The sequence below is a fragment of the Plecotus auritus genome (genome assembly GCF_963455305.1).
Source record: "Plecotus auritus genome assembly, chromosome: 5".
NCBI lineage: Eukaryota > Metazoa > Chordata > Mammalia > Chiroptera > Vespertilionidae > Plecotus > Plecotus auritus.
The window spans coordinates 156,838,721-156,851,144 of NC_137776.1; the positions used below are offsets into that span (position 1 = coordinate 156,838,721).

Below are 12,424 nucleotides of genomic sequence, written 5' to 3' on the forward strand. Positions count from 1 at the left end.
TCGTTTGGAATGCTAATCTCTAGCTACTTTTCCATGGCCACTAGGTGGACCCAAAGAAACGGATTTCTGTGAAAAATCTATTGAGCCATCCCTGGATCATGCAAGATTACAACTGTCCTGTTGAGTGGCAAGGCAAGAATCCTGTAAGTAAAATTAAATACAGTAGAAATTTAAAAAAAAATTGTGTAAATTCAGAATCTACAATGATGTAGTCTAAATATAAAAGAAAGTGTACTTCATAGGCTTATTTGTCAGATTGGTGTTTAGGAGACTTGCAGCCTAATTATGTTTAGGAGACTTGCAGCCTGTTTCTCTCTAGGAGAGTGGTTATTAAGCCAGACTGCATGAGAATCACTGGGACTTTTAAAAAGATGCCTTTGCCCCATCTCAGAACAATCTATGGATATTTTTAAAGCTCCCAGGTATAGTGCTCTGGGACCAGTGCTATGGGAATCATGGGCAAATTATTTATTTATTATTTTTTTAAAATATATTTTATTGATATTTTACAGAGAGGAAGGGAGAGGGATAGAGAGCTAGAAACATCCATGAGAGAGAAACATCGATCAGCTGCCTCCTGCACACCTCCCACTGGGGATGTGCCCGCAACCAAGGTACATGCCCTTGACCGGAATCGAACCCGGGACCCTTCAGTCCGCAGGCCGACGCTCTATCCACTGAGCCAAACCGGTTTCGGCATGGGCAAATTATTTAACATTATCAAAGCTATTTATTCGTCTGTAAAAAAGTAGGTTAAACAAGTTCTGTCTACTTCCCAGAGGACTTATGAGCATATAGTCCTTTATGCTCTTAATATTTGTTTACTGATTCATTTAAAAATAACTAGTAAACCTAATACATTTTATCACAAATACATATTTTTATGAAAAATAACAAAAATGAATTTAGTAAAAAAGAGTAGCATTGTTGTACATTTTTGAAAATTTCTTTAAAGTCTAGCTTAATAGAAGACACTGGGATCTGATGTGCATTCAGATAGTTTGTTTTTTTAAACTTTATTTTTATTGTTGATGCTATTACAGGTGTCCTTATTTCTCCCCACCTTTGCCTACCTCCACCCCGAGCCCCCCACCCGCTTCCCTCTGGCCATCATCACATTGTTGTCTGTAGCTATGGGTTATACATATATGTTCTTTGGCTAAACCCTTAACATTCTTTTCATCCAGTCCGACCCACCCCCTTCCCCTCTGACAGCTGTATCCATGCCTCTGTTTCTATTTTGTTCAGCAGTATTATATTTTGTTCATTAGATTCCACATATAAGTGAGATCTTATGGTATTTGCCTTTCTCTTATTCAGATTTGATTGAAGCATATGAAAAAAAATGCAGCCTCACTTAGATATGTAGTAGGAAAATGGATAAGTATTTTAATAGCTTTTTCAGACAATTTGGGATAGTCTTTGGTATTTCATTAAAACTTGACAAGTGGTAGTTTCTTAAAGGTTAGTTGCATGTGGAATCTGACACCACATCAGTAAACTTTTTGTACTCTTAAATTAAATATCCTGGTCTGTCCATTGGCTCTTTTCCCCGTGTAACATTATGCATTGGTCATTTGGAAAATATTGTTTTACTTAGTTATGCAGATCTTCCAAATGTTAACACCTTTCATTATACAATATTAAAAAACACAAATTTCTTAAAGTTGTTATTGATCTCATCAGAAAAGTATTTAATTATTGGAAAGCTGTCAAGCTCATGGTGGCAGATGTAAATTTCCCAAAAAGTTTTGCTTAAAAACCCAAATTAATGGCAACAAATACTGTCAGTTGTTTTCCTTGAAGTGACAAGTTCACTTTATTTTTGAGAAGATGTCTGCCAGATATCCAAGTCTAAATAAAATTAATAACTTTTACTGCTTTGTCAATTATATTCTAAATGAAACTGTGTTTTTTGTTGTTGTTTTTTTTTAACTGTGAGTGCACTACAAAGAATACAGTGTGTTAGTACAAGTTGGTGCCATTGTGTTGATTTTTACTAGGGCACCAGCAGTTTTACTCATCATTGCTTTTGTACCATCAGTGCAAATGTTAACACTGTGAAAAATGAAAAACAGTATTATTATAAAAATAGTTTTGACCTTGGAGATCCTCAGGGGTCTTTGGACCATGCCTGAGAACTGGTCTAATATATATATGAAAGAACTCTAATAAAAGTGCTATGCAAGTTTAAGCAGTCATTTAAATAATTATTCCTACATTAATGTGTAAAATTTTTTTAACAAATGGCAACTTGGTAAAATGTGAACATTTATATAGTATATATTAATATACTATATATATATATATATATATATAGTATATTAATTAACTATTGCTGTTTAAAAACCACCCCAAAATTTAGTGACTTGAAACAATAATAATGTACAGTTCTGTGGATCAGCAATTTGGGCTGACTCAGCCAGGCAGTTCTTGTGTGGGTCTTAACCTGGGGTTGCTCATGTGACTGCAGTCATCGGGTGACTCAGTTGTGGCTATATGGTCTATGAGTCACTCAAAAGACCAGCGTATTGTGTTCAGTCAGCTAGCCCGGGCTTCTTGATATGGTGACTGGATTCCAAAAGAAGCAAGAAAGTGGACAAGCTCTAATACTCATTTTTCAAGCCTCTGCTTGTATCATGCTTACTAATGTCCCTTTCTCCAAAGCAAGCCACATGTCAAAGCCCAGAGCCACTGTGGAAGGTGTACTCTTCAAGACTGGAGAATTCTTATCCCCTATTGATAAATAAGGAAATTGAGAAATGAAAAATAACTATTTAAAAAATAAATGTAGTTAAAAGAGTGGCATTGCTTTTCGTCTTTGTAAATTTTTTCTAAATCTGGCTTTAATAGAAGACACTTGGATACTCATCTGCTTTTGCGCTCAGTCTGTTTTGATTGAAGCATATGAAGAAAATGTAGCCTCACAGATATGTAGTTAGAAAAGTACTTTAATACTTTAAAGGAGAAGAATTGTAATAGCCTTTTCAGGTAATTGGGGATGTTCTCTGAAAACCCACTAACACGCAATGAAGTGGGATATGTGTGTGTGTCAACAAAATAGCTTAGAGGTGCATCTCAGACATGCCACAGTGTAGACTTGGTAGAGCTGTGAGATATTTGCTTTCTCGAATAATCACACCAATAAATATAAACACTCTTCCCTATGGCCAACTGGTCTTGGAAAAATAGACAGTGCTTTTTTAAGCCCCTTCACATTACTCTGCCCACTGTTATGGTCACGCAGCCTGAGCTGAACTCCCTCCTGATTCTCCTTTGACTGTCAACTCCTAACACTTCATTTCTCCATATTCCCTTTGGTCCTCCATGACATTATTAGTATCTACTGAGCAAGTACAGTTAGCTTTGCAACTTAGTTCTAACAGCTGTCAACAATGAGAGGCCAAGAACAGCAGAGTGTGCAGGTGTCTGAGCAGAGCAGCAGGGAAGTGCCCCTTGTGAAGTGGAGAGTAGGTGGTACAAATGCCTGTGTTCAGCCATTGGGGGTCATCATTTCTCCATGTGTGGGAGGGCTTTGCCTGTCTTCTTGGCCATGATTCTAATAGGATAGGATGCACTACGGTTTGCAATAGAACAGATGCCAAAATGAAGAAAGTCTCTGATTTCAACAACAAAAATTATTTTAAATTGAGGTACAGTATAAAGTAAAATGCATAGCTTTGGGTATTCCAAAAGAATATATAATTTTTCTCACATCTTAGTATAATAATTACTAATATTAATTGAATATTTACTATATAGAATAGTGTGCTAATAGAGCAAGAACTCTCTGTATATCATACTACAGTATAGTATAGGTAGAGCCCCTAGGATAGTACCTTTAAGAGTCAGGTGCTAGTCTATGGGCTTTATGTTTTTAACTCTTGTAATTCATTTAACCCTCATACCATCCCTCTGAAGTAGCAACTTATTGTTCCCATTTGGCAGATGAATCAACAGAGGTCAAGGTCAAAGAACTAGTAAGCATAGAACCAAGATTTAAACCCAGACAGAAGAGCTCCAGAATGTAATGAATCGCATAGGTCAACTAGTTCAACTTCAGGACTTAATCTCTTCAGATATTGGACTAGGCACTCCACCTATGTTACATATGTCATCTCTTTTACAGATGATGAAACTGAGGCTCAGAGAGACATAGTAACATGCTCAAGGTCACATAGTTATTTAATGATGTTACAATTAAAACCAAGGTCTATCGAATTCCAAAGCCTGTTATGTCAGGTTGTATTGACTCACAGGGGATAGGGATCACAGGGAGACATACCTTAGGGGGCAGGAGGGAGGTCCCATCATTGCAAGGATCAGAATACTTGGATGATTTCTATCCTTAAGCATAATAAAGTTTGTATTGAGGCTATCTCACTTCTTTGTTAATATTGTGCTTTGCTGGTACCTTCAGGATAATGACCACTGTGCATCATCCATGGTAACATCCTAAGGGCTTCTTGGATTGTGCTAACCCCAAACATATCTGGAGGAACATTATGCTACAATTCTGAGCCACTCTTTCACCAGTCGATTGTACAGTCACTGATTTGGATCCCCAGGTGACTGTTCTTTGATGAGAATGCCAGTGCAGCTCCTGTGGTAGAGATGGAGTATATAATCCCTTGATTGCATAACAGAATTTTAGCAATTGATCCGATGATATTGGGGCTATGAAGGCTGGGGGAAAAGTTCATCTTCTTGAGTTATTGTCACCTTGCTTATATCTTTAAAAATTATGGAGAATGTTTATTCTTACCCAAGAGTTTTACAAACTTGTGTTGCTTTTATATATTGGTGCTTGGTTTTATAAGGTAATTTTAAAATGTCAAAACAAATGCAGGATGGGGCAAATGTAGGTTTAAAGTTGTTTGTATAGAAAATAATACAATAATTAATAAATAATAATATAAGAATAAACTTTGATGTACTCATAACTGTAAACCTGCTTTTGTCCCACCCTGTATTTTATAATATTTTTATTAATAAAGTTTATAATTTTTTTTTAGCTTATTCACCTTGATGAAGATTGTATAACGGAACTTTCTGTACATCATAAAAACAACAGGCAAACAATGGAGGATTTAATTTCATTGGTAAGAAATACAGCATGAATTTGAGAGTAATACTATTTATTTCATTGCTCTTGATGTTATCATCATATTAAGAAATAGGGTAGCATTGTCAGACCTATGATTTTATCATGGGTGTAACTATTGCACTTATTATTATTATTTTTAGAGAGTGGAAGAGGGGGGAGAGAGACATCCATGTGAGAGAGAAACATTGATCAGGTGCCTCCCATTTGTGCCCTGACTGGGGATGGAGCCTGCAACCTAGGTATGTGCCCTGACCACTGCATCCTTCTGGTGTAGAGGACAATGTTCCAACCAACTGAGCCAACTGAGCAGGGCTATTGCACTTATTTTATATTCATGTATAATTTCTACTCAACTCTTTCTTAATGTCTGCTGGACAGCCTTTTAAAAAAATGACGTTGGTTAAAGAGAATTATAGTGGGGAAAATTAAGAAACAGAACAAACTAGTCCAGGGCATTGACAGAGTTCTGATTCTGACTACTTTAAATTCTCTAACATGGAATTATGATTCTGCTGTAAAAATTAAGGTAAATACAAAATAGTTTCCTTCTTAGCTAAAAACAGCCCTGTAGCATCATATCACCCCTAAGCTTATGAACCAAGTACTGTGAAATTATTATCATGATTTCTGGTGTTGAGTCATCTTAGCTCTTTCAGATGCTTAAATCCAGATTACGTATTTCCTGGCGGTAGAGCCACTCAGAGCTGTCTCTGAGTATACTGTATGCTGGGCTGGGCTTGCGCCCTAATTTTCTCTCTTCATTCTATGTCTTTTCATCACCTATGCTTTGTATGTTTTTTGTTGTTGTTTTTCTGTTTTCTAACTTGCAAGGTCAAGGCCTTAAGAATTCTTTTTTTTTTTTTTAACTAAACAAAACTTTGCTAAGGCACAGTTCTTTTAAGTGAGGAGGTGATAGCAAAAAAGGAATTCTTTTGAATGACATAATAAGCAAAGGCTCTGGAGTATGTCTGGAAAACAGAATGATAATTTACTTTTTCGTGGAATGAAAAGGAATGGCAAGAATTGGGAACTGCTGCAAGATATGTAGGTCCTTAGTTTTTTACAATACAATGTGAAGTTTTCATATAAGCACCTTAAAACACTGCATGATTTTTTCTTTGGGATGATCGTTAGTAGAAGTCTGTTTTTCAAATACATAAAATTTCTTTTTACAGTTTTATTATAGAAAATCTCAAACACCTACAAAAGTGGAGAGAATAGTATAATAACAGTGATCTTTCGTGTATTCATCATCCAGTTTCAACAGCTGTTAAAATTTTGCTAATTTCATCTATATCCCAACACCCTCCCTCATCTGCACTTTCAGCTGGGTATTTCAAAGAAAATCCCATACATCATGTCATTTTATCCAGAAAAAATTTCGTATGAGATTTACAAATTTTTAAAATTTGAATCTTAAAAGTAACATACTCAGAATTTCGAGAATCATTGAAAAATAAAGGTCTTTAAAATAGTATCCTTTATGTGGTCTCTAAATACAATTTTGAAACTTAGAAGTGAAATGGAACTAGGAATTGTCTTCTTTACATCTGACACAGAAAACAGAATAGATAATATTATTCCTCACCTGAGGATATTTTTCCACTGACTTTTAGAGAGTGGCAGGGAGAGGGAGAGACAGAGAGAGACAAACATTGATGTGAGGAAGACACATCGATTGGTTGCCTCCCACACGTACCTCGACCAGGGCCAGGGATCAAGCCTGCAACCGAGGTACTTACCCTTGACCAGGAATCGAACCCGGGACCCTTTAGTCTGCAGGTTGACGATTTATCCACTGAGCCAAACCAGTTAGGGCCAGAAGCACTCTTAAATTGCTGTTTTTTATATATGTAGAAGTCAGAGTTTCACATGTCTTATGGTTTTGAGCTGTCTCATTGAGATTCCCACCAGCAGTGCTAGAGCTTTCACTTCATTGCTTTCCTTACTTTCCCCCAATTCTTCCAGCTACGAGTGGCTCTGATTGTGGGAGTTCCAGTCATCTGGCTGGGGAACTTCACTGAGGGTCACAGGTGCATATGAGAACCGATTCAGACCAAGGCATCCCTTTACCCCACTCCTGCAATGCGAATACCCATGTATTCTGGTGGTGGGAGTTTAAAGACTGAAGGCCTTGGGAGCAAGGTCAGGGGAAGGATAGTGGATTACTCTTCAGTTTTTCAACCCCCCTGTACCAATAGCTGTCTTTCCTCAGCCCGGTGCCTGGGCAGTTCTTTAATATCTGGTCTGTCTGAACAGTGATGGGATTTTAAAAATGTTTTTAGTTTTCTAGAAATGGTACTTTCTTTATAACAGGTAAAGCTATTGCTTTACTTTCAGACATTTGACTTTCAAAAGAGGGAACTGTCTAAAAGATAAGGGAGACATTGGTTGTGTTAGACTTGAGGATTGACATCACCTGAAAGCGTAACTAATGTGTTGATTTATCTGTTATTCAACACAGAACTCCCCTGTGCACCTTATCATAATGAGTAATATGCAGAGGCTATGGTAAAAAAGTTATAAAAAGGATGCTTTCTATGCCTCGGAGGAAAAGAGGGCTTAGAGGATGTTGTAAAACTCCTAGGCATGCTTAGAAAACTCCATTTAAAACGCTAGCACCGTCCAGGTGTTGTTTGCAATGCCTGGGTTATGCCATTGTTGATAAGCAAGTGGCAACTTGTTTCTTAGACATGTTCTCTAATTAGTTTATGGCATCTTTTTCAAAAAGGTGGCTGTCAGAGATGAGACCATAGATGTGGGAGGTGGGAAAAAAATCTTTAATGTAGTTTTTGGAAAATGGAGAGTGATTCTAACTCAGCCTTGGGCAAACTACGGCCCGCGGGCCGGATCCAGCTCTTCTATCCAGTTCTCTTGCTCTCCCCTCCGCTCCTTTACCTTGAATTTATATTAGTTCACACAAACACTCACCCATGCTTTTGTTCCAGCCCTCCAGTCCAGTTTAAGAACCCATTGTGGCCCTCGAGTCAAAAAGTTTGCCCACCCCTTTTCTAACTACATAGTTTTCACCTGGTTCCCAAGTACTTTCTCCATGAAACCTTTTCCCATGCCCTGTCTGGATTAAAGGAAGTATTCTGTGATAATTCATCACAGTAGCTTATACTTCTCCCACTAGATGGATAGATCCATTGTATAAATTTCAAAGCATATATTATGATTGTGGCCATCTGAAATATTAACTGATAAAGTCTGCTAATAAAAACAACTGGTAGTAGACATCTTTGGATCATGTACTTTGCCAGGAGATACATAGCATTTAAATATTATCGGTGTTATTAAAATTGAACACTCTTGCAGGCAGAGAGTCTCATAATCTTATGGGTACATTATTGAGAAATTTCCAGTTAAGCACAGTGGATTGCACAAATATGTTTGCATCCAACATTTTCTAAAACCTCACAAGAATAACAAAGGGGGAAAAGGGCAAGAAAAATCACAGTGAAGAGAATGAGAGAGGAGATAAAAGTAATGTCACTAAAATTGGAAGTTATGAAGTAGATAAGTGGGCGCTGGCATCGCATTTTGGAGAAAGGAGCTCCAGAAAGGCTTGGGGGTCAGGGTGCTGGAGCCTCTGAAATCAGGGAAGTGAGCAGCTGGAAACCAGGAAGGTCAGTTGAAAGTCTGTATTGGAAGCATTTAGAACCCAGGTCCCTTCTTCTACCTGTGCGCATGACAGCCATCTCTTCCCCACCCCAGCAGAAGATTGGGGACATTGAACAAGAGGCACTCTTGTACCAGACATAGCTCAGGAGGGGGCAATGAGCTGTTTTGTAAAGGATGCATAGACACACACAGTCCTCATATTGAATGGTGAATCACTGCCTCTAACCCCATTCGCTGTTCAACTCTGAGAATGCTGGAGCTAGGATTTTATCCTGTTTGCAATGGGGGTGGGGAAAATATTGGAAGATTCCTCTCTAGGGGAAAACCAGGAGGAAAAAAACCTACTTGCTATAGCAATGGTTGGGAGTTCAGTTTTCTTGTGTGTGTTTACCTTAGAGCTGTGATTTTCAACCTTTTTCATCTCACAGCACCCATAAACTAATTACTAAAGTTCTGCAGCACACCAAAAATATATTTTTTGCCAGTCTGACAAAAACATAGGTGTAATTTTGATTCATTCACACCTGATGGCTGTTGTAGTATTGGCTGTTGTCATTTTTTATTTGACAATCTAAGGGAAATAAGGTCAGTGCCCCTGACTAAATAGGCAGGTATTGCATGACTTAAAAATGCTTGCAGAACAGCAGTTGAAATCACTGCCTTAGAGAAAAGTCCCCAAGGTGTTAAGCAGCCCCAGACTACACATAGAGCCTTTAATTAGCTGTGTTATTATAATTCTTCACTTTTAAATAGAGACAGACAGCCAAAGATCACCAGATATTTGAGGAAAGCCTCTAACATGAAGCCACAGGTCAAAATAAATGGTGTGGGTTTGGCCAGGAGAAGGAAGAAAGAGTAAAAGATACTCAGGGGGTGGTCGGAGGGGCGGGGAGAAAGATAACAGGAAGTGGGAAAAAATGGCTAAGAAATGATAACTAACATTCTTGGAGATAAGAGAAGCTATTTCTTTTTTGAAATAGGAATAAGATGACTAAAAAGAACATTTCAAGAAATAGCTCTTGGAAATTTAAAATATGACCAAAAAAAGAAAAAAGAAAAAAAAGCTCAGTAGAAATGTTTGGAAAATGAGTTAATGTGAAACCTTCTGAAAGTAGAACCTAAAGACAAAGAGATGCACAAATAGAAGAGAAGGCGTAAGAAAGGTCCTACATACAAATTACGGGAAGATAAAACAGAGGAAAGAAGGGGAGAAACCACTGAAGGAATATTCCAGAAAAGAGTTTCTAAGAACAAAGGGGCTTAACCAGGGCTTAGCAAAATGATGAAAATAGATCCACACAAGGGTCTGCTGGAGTGAAATTTCAGAAAACTGGGGAAAGGAAGATTCAAAAAGTATCAGGGACAAAAACCAAAAAAGATCATACACAAAGTCTTGGGAATCAGAAAGGCTTTAGATTTTTCCATAGCTATACTAGAAGCGAGAACCGTGGATCTATGTCTTCAAAACTGAAAATTATTATCAACCTAGAATTCTATACTTTGCCAAACTAGAATCAAATGTATGGGTAGAATGCAGTCATTTGTCAGACAAGCAAGCTCTCAGAAAACTTACCTACAATTCTTCTACCCTCGAGAAGTTATTGGAGATGTTTCCACCAGAACAGGAAAGTAAACCAAGAAGAGGAATACTTAGGCCCTTGCTAGTGTGTCTAATTGGTTGGAGCATCATTCCATACAGCAGAAGGTGGCGGGTTTGATTCCCTGCCAGGGCATATCCCTGGGTTTCAGCTTCGATCCCCAGTCTGGGTGCATGCAGAAGGCAACCAATGGATATTTCTCTCTTACATTGATGTTCCTCCCTCCCTCCCTTTCCTCCTTTCCTCCCTCTCTCTAAGATCAATAAAAAGAAAGGAAGAAAGAAAGAAAGAAGGAAGGATAGAGGTGAAGGAAATCCCAAGACTAACAGTTGAGTTGGAGGTTGAGAAAGAAGCCAATCCAGAGTGGAGTATGGAATGCAGATATCAGGAGGAATGTCTCCAAAAGGGAGGCAGAGAAGGAGACAGATTAGTTGATATGTGTGAACATGTTGGGAGGAGGTGAAGGGTGTCGGAGACTGTGGAGTTGAATTAGTAAGATAAATAACTGCCTTTAAAAGATTTAACTTTAGGGAAAAACAAGTTATAAAAGAAGGAAATGCAAGGATAGCAACATGTGTGGTTTAACTGCAGGCTAACACTCAGCCAGTGTGGCCATACTGGTTGTAAGAGACTAATATTTATATACTGACTGGTAGATAACTACTACCCAGAGTGCCCCTCCCTGTTGCCTCCCTTGGGCCCTAGGCACCTCCCTCTAGGGTCTTTCTAGGCCCACCTCAAATCCATCATTAAAAGGACAGTAATCGGCATCACAGGGGCCCCCAGAACCCTACACACCTCTTGGCCTCTGTTCTGATTGGTTGGCATACTAATTAAATATTTGAACATTACCTTTACTTAGTTGTGAATACCATGTATTTACATAATAATAACATAAATATTGATTTACTAAAATTACAAGAAAATTATAACAGGAGGATGCAGGGAGATGTGTGGGGAAGGAAGGAAGGAATTATAGTAGAGCTAAATTCTACACAGTAGGAAATCTAAAAATGATATCTGAAGCTGAAGAAAAAATTAAAGCTATATAAACAGTTAATTTAGGAATATGGGAAAAAATAGCTAAATGTGTATAAATGTAGTTCTTTCTGGGGAGTAGAAATGGGTGTGTGAGGTCTGGTGTAGGGAATCGCTGTTTTTCATTATATGCCTGGTAAAGCTAAAAAAATTTTTAAAAATTCTGAATATCTGTTACATCCAGGAAAAAATTTAATTTAAAATAGAACATTATTTCAAAAAGCACATTAAATCTTCTAAACAACTTGATTTTCTTTTCTTCCAGTGGCAATATGATCATCTCACAGCTACCTATCTTCTGCTTCTAGCCAAGAAGGCTCGGGGGAAACCAGTTCGTTTAAGGCTTCTGCCTTTTTCCTGGGGACAAGTCAGTGGTACCCCATTCACAAATGTCAAGGTAAATGTTGGAACCATCTATTTATTTATTTATTTATTTATTTATTTATTTATTTATTTATTTATTTTGTTTAAAGTATTACAAATAGTAGTACATATGTCTCCTTTTATTTATTTATTTTTTTTCCATTTGACCTTCCCTTAGCCTCCCCTACCCCCCGGCACATGCCCTCACCCCCCTCCCAGTGTCTTGTGTCCATTGTGGAACCTTTTTTTTAAAAAAAAAATGATTTTATTGATTTCAGAAAGAGGAAAGGAGAGGGCGAGAGAGATAAAGCATTGATGAGAAACATCGATTAGCTGCCTCCTGCATGCCCCTTACGGGGGAGAGGGGTCGAGCCTGCAACCTGGGCATGTGCCCTGACCAGGAATTGAACTGTGACCTCCTGGTTCATGGGTCAACGCTCAACCACTGAGCCATGTCAGCTGGACAAGATCTCTCTTTCTGTCACTTGTCACTCATGTGCTGCAGATATAGTGGGTCTCATGTCCATGTCTTGGCTATACCAAATACTTGAGCCCAACTTGTCTCTCTTCTTCCTGCCCCAGTTTGTCTTTGACCAAACTAAGAACTAAAAAGTGTGAGTGCAAGTTGTCTGTTGTGTAAAGAAATCTCTGAAGTGAGATAATCTTATTCCTGGGATGGTTTTCTGGCCTGTTC

General features: G+C 38.1%; 1 protein-coding gene across 1 annotated transcript in view; it reads left to right on the forward strand.

Moving 5' to 3' along the window:
• MELK (maternal embryonic leucine zipper kinase) overlaps window positions 1–12,424 on the forward strand; it is a 68,732-nt gene that overhangs the window by 38,288 nt on the left and 18,020 nt on the right. The window contains exons 10-12 of the mRNA XM_080668199.1: window positions 45–143; window positions 5,016–5,102; window positions 11,633–11,764. Coding sequence (XP_080524325.1) covers window positions 45–143; window positions 5,016–5,102; window positions 11,633–11,764 — 318 coding nt within the window. The remainder of the gene's footprint in view (window positions 1–44; window positions 144–5,015; window positions 5,103–11,632; window positions 11,765–12,424) is intronic.